Here is a 16,770-nt window from a genome sequence, read left to right on the forward strand (position 1 = left end):
CTCAGTGTGGTTTTAACCATGAGAGTTCATTTTTTTTTACTTATGGAAAACTTTATTTTAACTTCCCTTTCTCCTGTGACAATTCCTTATTTCTTTTACTTTTTTTTTTTTTTAACAGAGACAGAGAGAGGGATAGATAGGGACAGTCAGGGACGGAGAGAGATGAGAAGCATCAATCATCAGTTTTTCGTTGCGACACCTTAGTTGTTCATTGATTGCTTTCTCATACGTGCCTTGACCAGTAGTTGGGTTACAGCAGACCGAGTAATCCCTTGCCGAGCCAGAGACCTTGGGTCCAAGCTAGTGAACTTTGCTCAAACCAGATGAGCCTGCACTCAAGCTGGCGACCTCAAAGTCTCAAACCTGGATCCTCTGCATCCTAGTCTGATGCTTTATTCATTGTGCCACTGCCTGGTCAGGCTCTTTTACTTCTTATGTGTATATGTATTAAAATAATTTTAGATGGATTTTTATTTATTTATTTATTTATTTTTTGTATTTTCCCGAAGTTAGAAGTGGGGAAGCAGCCAGACAGACTCCTGCATGTGCCCACCTGGGATCCACCCAGCATGCCCACCAGGGGGCGATGCTCTGCCCATCTGGGGTGTTGCTCCGTTGCACCCAGAGCCATTCTAGCACCTGAGGTGTCCTCAGCGCCTGGGCCAACTTTGCTCCAGTGGAGCCTTGGCTGCAGGAGAGGAAGAGAGAGATAGAGACAGGAAAGAGAGGGGGAGGGGTGGAGAAGAAGCAGGTGGGCGCTTCTCCTGTGTGCCCTGACCGGGAAACGAACCCAGGACTTCCACACACTGGGCCGACACTCTACCGCTGAGCCAACCGGCCAGGGCCTAGATTGATTTTAGAATGAGTGGAAGGGAGAGGGGTGGAGGGAGGGCTGGGGTGGGGGAGAGAAATAGCAGTTTGTTGTCCCACTTACTTGTGCATCCAGTGTTTGATTCTTGTGTGTTGCCTGACTGGGGACTGAATCTGTAATCATGATGTATTGGGACAACACTCTAACCAAGTGAGCTACCTGGTCAGGGCTAATATATTTTTATGCTTCAAGATATTTTCACTGGACATATAACCCCCTAAACTGTTGTGTATGTTAACCCAGGACTGGATAATTTTTCAGTCTCCAGATAGATTACATTTCAGTATAGTTCTAGGAACTTTATTGTGACAAGAAGTTGAACTTTAGGTAGAAATTTCAAGGGAATTCTTGGAGTAAACTAGGGCTGGTTACTTGATGTTGACCTGTAAGGTCACCCAGTGTGTGGCTGCTCCTTTGTGACTTTCTGTGATGACTAAGACTTCTTTTGGAATTGGTACCATCATGTTGTCATCAAATTATTATATTTTAGAATTTGATTTATTGATTTTAGAGAACGGGCGGGGAGGAGGAGGAAGCATCAACTTGCAGTTGCTTCTCATAGGTGCCTTGACTGAGCAATCCCGGGGTTTCAGATTGGTGACCTCAGTATTCCAGGTCGTCACTTTGTCCACTGTGCCAGCACAGGCCAGGTACAAAGTATTTTTTGAGGATATAGCTACATAGACTTGTATTAGCTAAAGTGAAAATGACAAAACAGTGACTATAATATCCTAAGACAAGTCTTTGTCTCTGAGGAAGTTCTGATCTGTTGGCATGAGGGGTCTGAACATACGCTGTGAGTGTGGCTGGTGTATGTAGCACAGGGAAGTTCAGCACAGGGGTGACTCTTAGAAGTAACTTCCCAGCACTTGCTGGGTAACGGGACTTACTCCTTCTTGCCCCATTGGTTTTTAAACTATCATATGTAACTCTGACATCTCCTAGTTTAGATTATGAAACAATGCTCATTAGGTCTTAAATATTGGCCATGGATTCTTTTTTTTTTTTTTTTTTTTTTTATATATAATTTTATTTTTTTAATGGGGTGACATCAATAAATCAGGATACATATATTCAAAGATAACAAGTCCAGGTTATCTTGTCGTTCAATTATGTTGCATACCCACCACCCAAAGTCAGATTGTCCTCTGTCACCTTCTATCTTGTTTTCTTTGTGCCCCTCCCCACCCCCTATCCCTCTCCCATTCCCCCCTCCCCCCCGTAACCACCACACTCTTATAAATGTCTCTTAGTTTCACTATTATGTCCCACCTACGTATGGAATAATACAGTTCCTGTTTTTTTCTGATTTACTTATTTCGCTTCGTATCATGTTATCAAGATCCCACCATTTTGCTGTAAATGTTCCGATGTCATCATTTCTTATGACTGAGTAGTATTCCATAGTGTATATGTGCCACATCTTCTTTATCCAGTCATCTATTGATGGGCTTTTTGGTTGTTTCCATGTCCTGGCCACTGTAAACAATGCTGCAATAAACATGGGGCTGCATGTGTCTTTACGTATCAATGTTTCTGAGTTTTTGGGATATATACCCAGTAGAGGGATTGCTGGGTCATAAGGTAGTTCTATTTTCAGTTTTTTGAGGAACCACCATACTTTCTTCCATAATGGTTGTACTACTTTACATTCCCACCAACAGTGTATGAGGGTTCCTTTTTCTCCACAGCCTCTCCAACATTTGCTGTTACCTGACTTGCTAATAACAGCTAATCGAACAGGTGTGAGGTGGTATCTCATTGCCGTTTTGATTTGCATTTCTCTAATAGCTAAAGAAGATGAGCATCTTTTCATATATCTGTTGGCCATTTGTATTTCTTCCTGGGAGAAGTGTCTATTTATATCCTCTTCCCATTTTTTTATTGGATTGTTTGTTTGTTTGTTGTTGAGTTTTATGAGTTCTTTGTATATTTTGGATATTAGGCCCTTATCTGAGCTGTCGTTTGAAAAAATCATTTCCCATTTAGTTGGCTTTCTGTTTATTTTGTTATCAGTTTCTCTTGCTGAGCAAAAACTTCTTAGTCTGATGTAGTCCCATTCATTAATTTTTGCCTTCACTTCTCTTGCCATTGGAGTCAAATTCATAAAATGCTCTTTAAAACCCAGGTCCCTGAGTTGAGTACCTATGTCTTCTTCTATGTACTTAATTGTTTCAGGTCTTATGTTTAGATCTTTGATCCATTTTGAGTTAATTTTTGTACAGGGGGAGAGACTGTAGTCCAGTTTCATTCTTTTGCATGTGGCTTTCCAGTTTTCCCAGCACCATTTATTGAAGAGGCTTTCTTTTCTCCATTGTGTGTTGTTGGCCCCTTTATCAAAAATTATTTGACTATATATATGTGGTTTTATTTCTGGACTTTCTATTCTGTTCCATTGGTCTGAGTGTCTATTTTTCTGCCAATACCATGCTGTTTTGATTGTCGTGGCCCTATAATAGAGTTTGAAGTCAGGTATTGTAATGCCCCCAGCTTCATTCTTTTTCTTTAGGATTGCTTTGGCTATTCGGGGTTTTTTATAGTTCCATATAAATCTGATGATTTTTTGCTCTATTTCTTTAAAAAATGTCATTGGAAGTTTGATGGGAATTGCATTAAATTTGTATATTGCTTTGGGTAATATAGCCATCTTGATTATATTTATTCTTCCTAGCCAAGAACAAGGTATATTCTTCCATCTCATTATATCTTTTTCGATTTCCTTTAACAATGGTTTATAGTTTTCATTATATAAGTCCTTTACATTCTTTGTTATGTTTATTCCTAAGTATTTTATTTTTTTTGTTGCAATCGTGAAGGGGATTATTCTTTTGAGTTCCTTCTCGGTTGTTTCATTGTTGGCATATAGAAAGGCTATTGACTTCTGTATGTTAATTTTGTATCCTGCGACCTTACTGTATTGGCTTATTGTTTCTAGTAGTCTTTTTGTGGATTCTTTGGGGTTTTCGATGTATAGTATCATATCATCTGCAAAAAGTGATACCTTTACTTCTTCTTTTCCGATATGGATGCCTTTTATTTCTTTGTCTTGTCTGATTGCTCTGGCTAGAACCTCTAGTACCACATTAAATAAGAGTGGAGAGAGTGGACAACCCTGTCTTGTTCCTGATTTAAGGGGGAAAGCCTTCAGTTTAGTGCCATTTAATATGATGTTAGCTGATGGTTTATCATATATGGCCTTTATCATGTTGAGATATTTTCCTTCTATACCCATTTTGTTGAGAGTCTTAAACATAAAATTGTGTTGTATTTTATCGAAAGCCTTTTCTGCGTCTATTGATAAGATCATGTGGTTTTTGTTCTTTGTTTTGTTGATATGGTGTATTACATTAACCGTTTTACGTATGTTGAACCATCCTTGAGATTCTGGGATGAATCCCACTTGATCATGATGTATTATTTTTTTAATATGTTGTTGTATTCGATTTGCTAGTATTTTGTTTAGTATTTTAGCATCTGTATTCATTAGAGATATTGGTCTGTAGTTTTCTTTTTTTGTGCCATCCTTGCCTGGTTTTGGTATGAGGGTTATGTTGGCTTCGTAAAATGTGTTTGGAAGTATTGCTTCTTCTTCAATTTTTTGGAAGACTTTGAGTAGAATAGGAACCAAGTCTTCTTTGAATGTTTGATAAAATTCGCTGGTATAGCCGTCAGGGCCTGGACTTTTATTTTTGGGGAGGTTTTTAATGGTTTTTTCTATTTCTTCTCTACTGATAGGTCTGTTTAGGCTTTCTACTTCTTCTTGACTCAGTCTAGGAAGGTTGTATTTTTCTAGGAATTTATCCATTTCTTCTAGGTTGTTGAATTTAGTGGCATAAAGTTTTTCATAGTATTCTACAATAATTCTTTGTATATCTACGGTGTCCGTGGTGATTTCTCCTCTTTCATTTTGGATTTTGTTTATATGAGTTCTTTCTCTTTTTTCCTTGGTAAGTCTTGCCAAGGGTTTGTCAATTTTGTTGATCTTTTCAAAGAACCAGCTCCTTGTTCTATTAATTTTTTCTAGAGTTTTTCTGTTCTCTAATTCATTTATTTCTGCTCTGATTTTTATTATCTCCTTTCTTCGGCTGGTTTTGGGTTGTCTTTGTTCTTCTTTTTCTAGTTCCTTAAGGTGGGAAGTTAAGTGGTTCACTTGGGCTCTCTCTTGTTTGTTCATATATGCCTGAAGTGATATGAACTTCCCTCTTATCACTGCTTTTGCTGCATCCCATAGATTTTGATATGTCGTATTGTCATTTTCATTAGTCTGTATATATCTTTTGATCTCTGCACTTATTTCTTCTTTGACCCATTCATTTTTTAAAAGTATGTTGTTTAGTTTCCACATTTTTGTGGGATTTTTTTCCTCTTTTTTGCAGTTGAATTCTAGTTTCAAGGCTTTATGATCAGAAAATATGCTTGGTACAACTTCAATTTTTCTGAATTTGCTGATGTTGTTTTTGTGGCCCAACATATGGTCAATTCTTGAGAATGATCCATGTACACTGGAGAAAAATGTATACTCAGTCACTTTGGGATGAAATGTCCTGTAGATGTCTATCATATCCAGGTGCTCTAGTGTTTTGTTTAAGGCCACTATGTCTTTGTTGATTCTCTGTTTGGATGACCGATCTAGAGCCGTCAGCGGTGTATTGAGGTCTCCAAGTATGATTGTATTTTTGTCAGTTTTTGTTTTAAGATCAATAAGTAGCTGTTTTATATATTTTGGTGCTCCTTGGTTTGGTGCATATATATTAAGAATTGTTATGTCTTCTTGATTCAGTGTCCCCTTAGCCATTATGAAATGGCCATTTTTGTCTCTGAGTACTTTTCCTGTCTTGTAGTCAGCATTATCCGATATGAGTATTGCTACACCTGCTTTTTTTTGGATGTTATTTGCTTGGAGTATTGTTTTCCAGCCTTTCACTTTGAATTTGTTTTTATCCTTGTTACTTAGATGAGTTTCCTGTAGGCAGCATACAGTTGGATTTTCTTTTTTAATCCATTCTGCTACTCTGTGCCTTTTTATTGGTGAGTTTAATCCGTTTACATTTAGTGTAATTATTGATACTTGTGGGTTCCCTATTGCCATTTTATATCTTGCTTTCTGTTAGTTTTGTGTCTTGTTTGATCCTTCTCTTTTGTTTTTCTATCTTTTGTTTTTATTTGGTTGTATTCCATACATCTTTCCACTGTTGCTATCTTTTTTATCTCATGTGCTTCTGTGGTGGTTTTTTCAATGGTGGTTACCTTTGAATAATGAAAAGGGTCCCTACCCTGTTCATTGTAGCGAACTATTTTGTGAGTACTTTTGCACTCCATCGTCCTTTGCTACTGTTAATCTCCATCTTCTCCCCCTCTTTCTTTTTGTTGTTGTCACAGTTTAAATTTGGTTTTATTGTGTTCTTCTTGGAGCTTTTACTTGTGGCTCTGTTTTTTTTTGTTCTTTGTATCTGATTGGAGAACCCCCTTTAGTAATTCCTGGAATGGGGGTTTTCTGATGATAAATTCCCTCATCTTTTCTGTATCTGTGAATGTTTTTATTTCTCCTTCATATTTGAAGGATAGCTTTGATGGGTATAGTATTCGTGGCTGAAAGTTCCTCTCTTTCAGGACTTTAAATATTGGGGTCCACTCTCTTCTAGCTTGTAGAGTTTCTGCTGAGAAATATGATGATAATCTAATGGGCCTTCCTTTATATGTTGTATTCTTCTTTTCCCTGGCTGCCTTGAGAATTTTTTCTTTGCTGTTGGTTTGTGTCAATTTCATTATGATATGCCTTGGAGTAGGTTTGTTGGGGTTAAGAAAACTCGGAGTTCTGTTTGCTTCTTGAACTTGAGGCTTTAGTTCTTTCCACAGGCTTGGGAAGTTCTCATCTATTATTTGTTTGAGTATGTTCTCCATTCCATTTTCTCTCTCTTCTCCCTCTGATATACCTATTATTCTTATGTTATTCTTTTTGATGGAGTCAGATAATTCTTGTAGGGCTATCTCATTTTTTTTAATTTTTGAGTCTCTTTCTTCTTCTCTCTGTTGTGCCTCAAGTTGCTTGTCTTCTATTTCACTAATCCTCTCTTCTGTCTGACCTGTTCTATTAGCTAAGCTTGTTACTTCGTTTTTCAGCTCGTGAATTGAGTTTTTCATCTCTCTTTGATTTGTTTTTATAGTTTCAATTTCCTTGGACATATATTCTTTGTGTTCATTGAGTTGTTTTCTGAGCTCCCTAAATTGCCTTTCTGTGTTTTCTTGTATATCTCGGAGGATTTTTAGGATTTCTATCTTGAATTCTCTGTCATTTAGCTCCAAGGTTTCCAATATATTAAATTTTTTCTCCATAGATTTTTCCTCATCTAGCTGTGTTACCTCTCTTTCTTTTGTATCCATGATATTCGATTTTCTCTTCCTTAATGGCATCTGAGGGTGGTTTTGTTGATAGTATTAATGAGATTTAATAAAGAATAAAAAGTTTAAAAAAATAATAAAAAAAAAATCGAAAAGAGTTGTTTTTTTTAAAAAAAATTAATAATGAAATAAATAAAAATTAAATAAAAATTAAAAAAAATAAAAGGAAATTATTCCCCCCCCTCCTTTTTTCCTCTCCTCTCCTCTCCCCTCTTTCTTGATAAAATCTTGTGGTGGACTGTGAATTATAACAAACAATGCCTGTGATGGAGGGCCTGAATTGGGGAAAAGTAATAAAGGGGCAAAAAAAAAAAAAAAGAAAGAAAAAAGAAAAAAAAAAAAAGAGCGTATGGACCCACAAAAAGCAAATAAGGAAAAAATTTGGATCAAGAATAAAATGATTTGCTTTTAGGTGTTGGTTGTCTAAGAGTTATGATGAGAGGATTAAGAGGAAAACGGAAAAGTGGGGGGACAAATTAAAAAAATTACTATTGTATTTAGTGGAACAAGAACTAGTTAATATGGAGAGCCAGGGATGGGAGCACTGCTAGTGAGTTAAGAAGGTGAAGTAAAAACCCCCCAAAATGCCACAAACATAAGTTTGAGTCCCAGATAAGATCATTTGTTTGTTATTGAGGTTTGAATGAGAGGAGATGTAAAGGAGAAAGGAAGAAACTAATATAGAGGGAGAAAAGAAAGAGAGAGAGAGAGAAAAAAAGAGGGAACCACTAAAAGAAGAAAAAAGAAAGGAGAGAGAGAGAGAGAGAGTTAAGGGTTTTGGAGTGCAACCCTCATAGAGAGAAAGGAAGAGAAGAGAAAAGATAATGGGAGATGTAACACTTACGGGTAGTGTAGTTCAAGGAGAGGAGAGAGTAAGACCGGTAGAGAGTTAATCGGCCAAATTGGAGGAGGAAAAAAAAAGTATCAAGAATGAAGATAAGAGAAACAAACGAACAAATATAATAAAATGGGATAGGTTATAAAGTCTGCAGATTATTCTTGATTTTGAGAGGTTATCTTCTTGCTTTTTCTTTTCTCTCCCTCTTCCTGGTCGGTGACTCTGTACCCCGGGTTTTGCCCCTTTGCCACGCTCAGGTGGAGGTTTGCAGTTGATAAGTCTCTATGGCAATGTCATGTATTGTGCTTTAGTCTCGTTGGCAGTCGAGGCTATTAGCATTTATAGGCTCCGACAGTGAGAGAGTCCGTGTTCCTGGAGCCTTTCTCCTAGTCTTTCCTTCCTCAATTAGTAGCCTGATAATCCAGCTATGGGGTTGCTGCTGCCTCTGCCTGGATAGTAAGAGGCTCAAAGAGCTGGCAACTCCCCACTCTATTTCCACTCAGCACAGGGCTCTGGGTAAGGCTCAGTCAGTCAGAGCTGCGAGCATAATCAGGCGGGCTTTCCGGCCATTCAAAGACCTCTGGCTCTGCCACTCTGTCCGGTAACACAAGCGGGTGCCCACTTCCGGGGCGCTTGGAGAAAACTCTCACTCACTGGCTGCGCGCGCAGACCAGGATATCCGGCCAGCAGTCTCACGCTCTGAGTGAAACCCCCAACCGCAGGGAAAAGTTGCAGCGTTGGAATTGAGTCTCGCTCCGTCCCCGTGCGCGGCTTTTGCAAGGCGCTGGGGCGGCCCGAGATTCCACTTTGGCCCCCATACAGGCCCCTGACTCTGCCCCTCTGTGCGATGACATGGGCGCGCACTGCCGAGGCACTCGGAGGAATCGCTCACTCCTTATCTGCGCGCGCAAACCTGGGTATGAGGCCGGCCGCTTTCCCTCTGAGTGAAACACCCTCCGGCAAGGAAAATCTCCACCGTTGGAATTAGTTCTCACTCCCTCCCGTGCGTGGCTTTCCCAGGGCGCTGGGGCTGCCCAGAGACTCTGCCCTCGGCCCACAGAAAGGCCTCTGACCCTGCCTCTCCGTGGGGCAACACAGGCACTGACTCCCGGGGCCTAGGAAGAAATCTCTCGCCCACTAACTGCGCACCGACCAGGAGACCGGGTAAAATGGCCGCCCCGCTTGTCTTTCTTTGTTTGGGTTTGGCGCGAGTGTTAGCTTGTATTGCCTGGGTTGCCACAGGATCAGATTTTCCTTGGCTTGGATCTCCGTGCCACAGCCTGGTTCGGCCGTTTGTATTCACCCCCTTTGCCCGCCTCAGTTTCTATATTCACAGTTACCAGAGAAAGCCGCCCTGTTTAGGTTAGTGAGGAAGGCGGAGCATTTCTTACTCCCTATTTCCTTCGGGGTTTGGTTATATATTTAGCCAATTTTTCACTCAATCATACCTTTGGGTGTATTGCGAAGCATCTGGAAGCTCCAAGTATAGGTTTTTCTGTTTCTGGTTGAAGATCTTGTTGAGTTTTGGGGGAGATTTATCGGTATCGCTTCCTACCCCGCCATTACTCTCGGCCATGGATTCTTAAATGAGTTTTGTATTCAGTAGGAAAATATGTTTAATTGGTTGGCTCTCTCTTTCAGAAAAAACTAGACTTTTGCAAGAGGAGCTCACATCTCTTAATTCAAAAATGGAGGAACTCAAACACTCTGCAAATTATGTGAAAGAACTTGAGGTAATTGTGAAGCCTGTTATTTTTTTTAAATTGATGTTAAGCAATATGAAATTTTAGGTTCAGTCATACGTAATTTACCTTAAGTTATCTTTTCGGTGTGTTTCGACTATTATATGACTAAGAAGGTGATGGTCCAACTTAAATTGACTCAGTAGTTGTTCATTTCCATCTTAGTCTCCCAGGGAAGCATGGAGCAGACATCCTTTGGGGCTTGGGGTCCTGCTTGACTCCTGTCTCTCTCCTTACTGCCTGTGTGCCTCAGACGAGTTCCTTCAACACTGGGCGTTGCCCACAGTCCCTGGCGTTAGGGGACGTCAGTGAGCTGGTTCACATGCCTGGTCCGTAGCAGGGGCCAGTGCATCTTAGTTTCTGCCTCGGCCTCCTCTCTTTCCCATCGGCAATAGGTCCAGTTCCTTTCATTACATCGGGATGCTGCTGAGAAAAACAAAATGAGATGCGAAATGCATCTCATTCACGTGCCACTGTTAACTTCATTTCTGTTTATTCATATAATCTTAGGTACTTAAATATATTCTGTATATAAAGTTTATTTTTGCAGCTGTAATGACATTTACTTGATAAAATTGTAGGCTTTTCTATGCAAACGTGAAATATACTAAGAAAAGGAAAGCTCTCACATATATTTAAAAACATATTGCTACAGTCTGTAACTGCTATTGGGACCTTCGCTGCATCTGGAAAAGGGGGTGGTAATCTTAATCGGAACATTGCTCTGTAGAACGGGGTTCTACCTAAGTGTGAAGTTGGATGAACGGCAGCTGCCCCAACTGCAGGGCTAAGATGACTTCCTTTGTTGTAGTCAGGGTCTTATTTTTACAGAGAGCCAGACTTCTGTCCGGCGACCTCAGTTAAACTGTGACTCCCAGCTCAAAGCGGCCTGCCAGCCTTTCTGTGAGCAGTACCGTCAAGCTGCTGTCCAAGCACAAGGTTTTCTCTAATTCCAGCTTGAGCTCGAGTCTGTCAAAGCCCAGTCTGCGGCAGTAACAAAGCAAAACCACCTGCTGAAGGAAAAGATGGAAGAGACGAGTGACTACTCACTTCTAAAGGAAGAGAACATAGAGCTGCAGGCACAAAATAAGTTACTTAAACAACAACTGGAAGAGAGTAGAAATGAAAACTTGCGTCTCTTAAACCGTATGTGCTTTTTCCTGGTTTGCATGTTTTTGTAACTCTGTAGCCTAGTAATATGACACTGTGCTCTGTACCTCCAAGGGAATCTTCATTTGGGAAAAGTATAAAATAAGAGTCTCCCTTTGAAGTTACTTCATTGTTGCTTTCTATTGCATAATTAGTAGTGTCACTAAGAAATATTTTTAAACTACAAATCTGCCTCTCTGGATGGTACTGGTCTTCCCTCGCCCTCTGCTGCTCGCGTTTGGCCGGTGGGGACAGCCATGCACTGGTGGAAGGGCAGGAGGAGGAGAGTGAGGGGGAGGTCGTTGTTACCCTGTCGCCCACCCTCGCCGCGCAGTGTACCGTGGCTCTGGGCTGGCCCCTCCTCTCAGCCAGGCGACATGTCAGTGATTGCGGGACGGTCTCTCCCAGGCGCTGTGCTCCCCAGCACCTGCACCGGCTCAGTACGGTGGCTCTGGGCTGGCCTCTCCTCTCAGCCAGGCGACATGTCAGTGATTGCGGGATGGTCTCTCCCAGGCGCTGTGCTCCCCAGCACCTGCGCCGGCTCATTCTCTGCAGTCCATCTAGGCCCAGGGAGTGATAACTGCTCGGCCCCATCCCTGGCCCAGGGAACTACACCGCCCCTTGTGGCTGCCCTACGGAGTCGCCCTTTAGTGGAGGGTCCTCCAGGGACTGCAGGGGCAGAACTCCATCTGCTGTCTGCCTGGACCCTGAGTGCTGCTGACAGATGAGAAATCGGATGTGACCTCAGGGCAGTCGTCATCAGATTTTGGTGGAGGGCCCCTTCTATACCTCTGTGCATGGAGAGGAAAGAGTTGCCCTTTCAAATTAATTCAAGGGTCTGAAAGAATTGTTTGACTTGGAGGAGGACTAGGAAGAGTAGCAAAGTTTGTATTTGCGTGCATTAAATTCTTTTATTCTGAAATTTATGAGTCAGGATTGCTCTTAAGTTCATTTCATAGAATTAAAATAATATTAATTACGTGTGAACAAAGAAAAGAATTTAAAATCTCTTGAGCTGCTTTTGCTAAGTGAAATGAGAAAACTTACGGTTGATAATCACCAGGCCTTTTTACCTTCTCAGGTATAGCTGAGCCATCTCCTGAGATGGCAGATTTTCAGGAAGAATTAAAGAAAGCAGTAACTGCATTTGATTTATGGCACAAGGAGTTCAAAACCCACAAGGAAACTCTGAACAAACAGCCGCAAAGTGAGGTGAGTACTCTCTTCCCTTGGCCCGGTGTTCAGCCAGTCCACTCTGTCCACATGGAAACTTGGCATATGTCACACCGGCATCAATCAGACTGATTTTTAACATCATAAGTTACTCCCCGGACGTGCTAAGGGGCAGTGATCATCTGAGAAACTTCTTGAGGGATTATGCGGCTTTATAGTCACTATAGTAATGAAATGCAGAGGAAAGCAAGTGTGCGTAAACACAGAATGGTGTTTGGTGTCGCAGTGCCCGCTCGTAGTCTCTGTCTTGAGTCTCCCTGTGACTGAGAAAGAAATAGTGGCACCCTCTTTCTGGTGTCTGCCTCATGCCCTCAGTCGCTGTGTTTTGAGATGAGTGAAAAGGGAGGTGGGAAACTTGTGTCTTCTGTTGTTTTCTAGGGACCTGTGGATTGCAAGCGTGAAGCTGCTCAGAAATGGCAAAGCAGAAGAAAGAGAAGAAGGCTGATGAGAGAGAATTGGGCCTTTGGAAGTGAACGGGGATTTCTTTCACACTGACCTCTTTTCCCTCTCTGACTCTTTTCAGATTGAGCCGTCTGCAAAGCTGAAGGCCCAGACCCCAGATTATGATGCCTCTGTAAAGAGGTTAACTACGCAGGTGGCTGATTTAAAATTGCAACTGAAAGAAACTCAGACAGGTTAGTGGCATTTTAACCTATAAATGTGTACGTGTGTGTAAAACTTCTGAAGTATGTGGAAATGCCATGATTGTTTCTCATGATTGTATCTCATTCAGATATAGTAATTCTCCTCGTAGGGGGAAAGCCATAGAAATATGTCGTCTTAGAAATAAAACTTCTATCCATTTCAGGACTACCAGCCAGCTGGGTCATCAGCTAATGTAACTTGCTTCTGCAGGTGCCCCATGGCTTGGGAGAGCCTCACCCGAAATAGGAGCGGTGTAGTGGTGACACCAGTCCCTAAATTCATCGTGGGCCTAAGAACTTTTTTATATTTGTCACCCCAATAGTAAGATCAGTCTGACTCTCCAGTGCTTTTACCTATGCCTTGAGAGATGAGGAAACATACGGGGCAAGCCAGGGGCTTGTGTCATATCATCAGGAATCAGATAGATTATATATATTTTTGCTTGTGCACCCTGAATTGGATGTTATTGATGGACCTTGGGCACACTGAACTTCCTCAGACCTCAGTGTCCTCGTTGATAATGGGGCACAAGACCTACCACGCCCTGGCGAAGAAGATGGAATGAGATGGGCCTGAGTTGAGTGCCTGCGACATCAGACGTTCAGAATGGTTCCAGCTTTCACGGTGGGCCAATCACGGCGCCGTTTGGTTGCTCCACTAACTCATGAAGCATGGGATGCCCACTAGTGGGCGGGAGGGACCAGGTTGACCATCACTGCAAAATTGGGCGGTTTTTATAAAAAGGTTCGCCATCTCGGGCCTAGGCATCTGTATGAGTGGTGCTTCTCTTAGTATGTTTGACACAAAGAAATCTTTCTGTTCTAGTAGGTGGCACTGACTCACAAGATGTTTTAGCTCTTTCCCTTTTCTAGCTTTTCAGATCTCCAAGGGGTAGTGGTTACCTCCCTTGTGGTCCTCTTGCCCTAGTCCCAGGGGACCACCCCACAAGAGAATGGGCTGGGCTTGGGGCTCCAAATCCGTGAAACCCCAGCGCTTTCCACTGCAGCCAGATGCTGCCATCAGTATATCTGCAATGCGTGGGGGAGGGTGGGCTAGGGCAACCTGGCACCCTGGCTGCCATCCTAAGTTTCTTTGCCCTCCCAGTAATGGAGACCTCAGACCTCCACAGATTCCCCGCTGTGCCGTGATCCTGGGACCATTTACAGAATGGGCCCTTTGCTCAGGGAGAAAGTGATTCTACAGCACCCGTTCTCAGGTTTGCAGACCATGTGCTCCACAGCCTTGCCTCCCGGGCAAAGGGAGGTGAGCTTTGGGAGGTTAGGGGGCAGCTAGTCTCCATGGCTTTCTCTGTCTTGAATGCTGACAGCCAGACAGCTGAGGTCACCTCTGTGCTGTGTCCTTGGTGAGGTCTTGGGACTCAGCTGCAGCTCGTACTGACCACTGCTGCAGGGGTGCCTACAAACTTCTCTGCTCCTCGCGGCTGAAGGTCGTGTCAGCCACAGCCCGAATGTTCCCTCTTTGGGCCGAGTCCTGCCGTGCGTTCCCAGTTGGAGGGCTGTGACTGTGGCTCAGCTGAGCATTTCTGTCCCTGATTCCCCAGTTTGCTCCCACCTGCCCACCTTCAGGTCTCTCAGTGCACAGGTCTCGGGTGTGTTTGTGCATTCAGCCGGGACTCTGTGGAAGTGCAGCTTTCCAAGTTGCTGTAGCTTTAAGGGGAGAGACCAGGGGTATCTCTCCTGCTGTGGTTCCTTTGATGTCGGTCTCTCTTATTCTCATCATATTTCTTTGCTCATTTCTGTGCTTTCCTATTCCTTATTTTCTCTCAACAATTCCATTTGCCAAACTGTCCACAGCTGAAATCAGTGATCTCGAATCATGAAAAACAGTTTGAGGATGGAGTCCTTTCAAACACACGCATTGTCCTGGAGGCACTGCGGGAAAGTAGTGGCCACATATACTGGCTTTGTGCTCGGAAGTCCCAGTGTCTGTACGCCTTGCTACCTGTGGGACCCGGCCTCAGCCTCCTGTCTGTAAGAAGGGAGGAGTGAGTTCTTAGCCCACAGCGTTGTGACTGCAGATCCTCATTCCCTTATCTGAAACCTGGACCCTACAGTGATTTTGTCTCAGCTCTGGGATTTCTAGGGAAGGGGAAGCATCCTCAAATGAAACATGTTTGCAGTCAAATGTATGAATATCCATGCTGGGTAGAATAAATAAAGATTATGAACGAGTTTGCATCAGTTTGGGTAAAATTTATCAAACAAATGGTTTTAGGTACAGTTAGGCTATGTGAGCAAATAAATTATGAATAAATTTTCAGTTCTCAGAGCTTTTTGGATTTCAAGAATGTGTATTATGGATTGTGAGATAATATATATTAAAAGAGAAGGCTACCCTGGCCGGTTGGCCCAGCGTGTGGAAGTCCTGGTTTGATTCCCAGTCAGGGCACACAGGAGAAGCACCCATCTGCTTCTCCACCCCTCCCCTCTTCCTGTCTCTCTCTCCCACTTCCCCTCCTCCAGCTATGGCTCAAATGGTTTAAGCAAAGTTGGCCGTGAGTGCTGTGGATGACTCCATGGCCTCGCCTCAGGTACTAAAATAGCTCAGTTGCTGAGCAACGGAGCAGCAGCCCCAGATGGGTAGAGCAACGCCCAGTAGGGGGCTTGCCAGGTGGATCCCAGTTGGGACTCATGCGGGAGTCTGTCTCTCTGCCTTTCTTCCTCTCACTTAAAAAAAAAAAGGCCTATGAAGCTGTAGCTGGTATATAAAAACTTTCAGTAAATGCTAGTAATTGTTAGCATTACCACGACTTCAGAAATTGTTTAATGTGCATGTTTGTTTGTATTATAATCTTTCATTTTTCAAAAAAACTCTCAAGTATATTTGAATTTTACTCTCTGCTCGTGTGTGACATTATCTCTGTAACCCACAGCCCTTGAGAATGAAGTGTCCTGCAATCTGAGGCAGCCTCTCCGTCTTTCTGCCAGTGAATTCTTGTCTGCCAGCAGTGAGATAACAGGGGGTTTCTTGAGAAATCCTCTCAGACAGGAACAGCTGACGGCACACGCAGTTACACCAAAGATCACCAGTTACCCAAACGCCAGCACAGATAGTAGCTCCCCCGACTCCGAACTTGAGTTCGTAGCCAACACCAAGGCGAAAATGAAGGTGCTCGAGCAGGAGGCCGAAACCTTAGAGAAAGTTTTTCAGGACTACTGTCAAAGAGTTAGTCAGTGCCCCGCCGCCAGAAGCCCACTACCATCCAGCAGCCCCCCGCCCCCGCACGGGCAGGGGACCCGCAAGAGCATCTCTTCAGGCTCCTCGAAAAGATGTATTTCTGCAGAGGAAAGAGCTGCGCCCAGGCGGCCTCTGGAGAGGAGCACATGGGCGGGCAGCACGGCCTGCCAGCTGCACAGAGGCCCCGGCAGGCGCCTAATCTCCACGCCCCTTGAGAAAGCTACACGGAGCCTTGATGCTGCGATGCATCCGGAAGGTAAGCTTCAGCACAAAGGATTGCGGGATGCTCTGGACTTGGGTGGTCTCGGTGGACCCTTAGCTGAATGAAAGCGAGCCCTGGACGGAAGGAAGCGGCGGAGAGCGCGTGCTCAGCTCAGCCCGGGGAGTCTCTAGCCTGAGCAGTGTGTCCTCCCTGCACCTGTGGTGGCCTGCTTACAGCAGCGTCTCTGTCTCCCGTATGGCCCAGGGTTGGTGGGGGAGGCAATGGGACAGAGTGGCAAGTTCCAGCACTTTCTTGGCATGCAGAGGTGCTCAGAGGATGACAGTCGGTGGCTTTTCCTTTCCTGCTGATTAGTTTTACACATTTTATTGTAATCACTGCAGTTTCATTTAGGTGCTTGAATTGTTAATGCTGTGTGTCATTTATACATCCTACTCAGCTGTTTGCAAGGATAATAGAATTTCTTTTCAAACTA

The 16,770-nt window shown here is 43.2% G+C and overlaps 1 protein-coding gene across 2 annotated transcripts in view; it reads left to right on the plus strand.

Annotated features, from left to right (window-relative positions):
• OFD1 (OFD1 centriole and centriolar satellite protein) overlaps positions 1-16,770 on the plus strand; it is a 54,599-nt gene that overhangs the window by 26,051 nt on the left and 11,778 nt on the right. For both annotated transcript variants that reach the window (XM_066357405.1, XM_066357406.1), the window contains 5 exons: positions 9,750-9,841; positions 10,807-10,996; positions 12,081-12,211; positions 12,756-12,867; positions 15,771-16,331. In XM_066357405.1, coding sequence (XP_066213502.1) covers positions 9,750-9,841; positions 10,807-10,996; positions 12,081-12,211; positions 12,756-12,867; positions 15,771-16,331 — 1,086 coding nt within the window. The remainder of the gene's footprint in view (positions 1-9,749; positions 9,842-10,806; positions 10,997-12,080; positions 12,212-12,755; positions 12,868-15,770; positions 16,332-16,770) is intronic.

This window comes from Saccopteryx leptura, chromosome X, assembly GCF_036850995.1.
Source record: "Saccopteryx leptura isolate mSacLep1 chromosome X, mSacLep1_pri_phased_curated, whole genome shotgun sequence".
In the NCBI taxonomy this organism is placed as follows: Eukaryota; Metazoa; Chordata; class Mammalia; order Chiroptera; family Emballonuridae; genus Saccopteryx; species Saccopteryx leptura.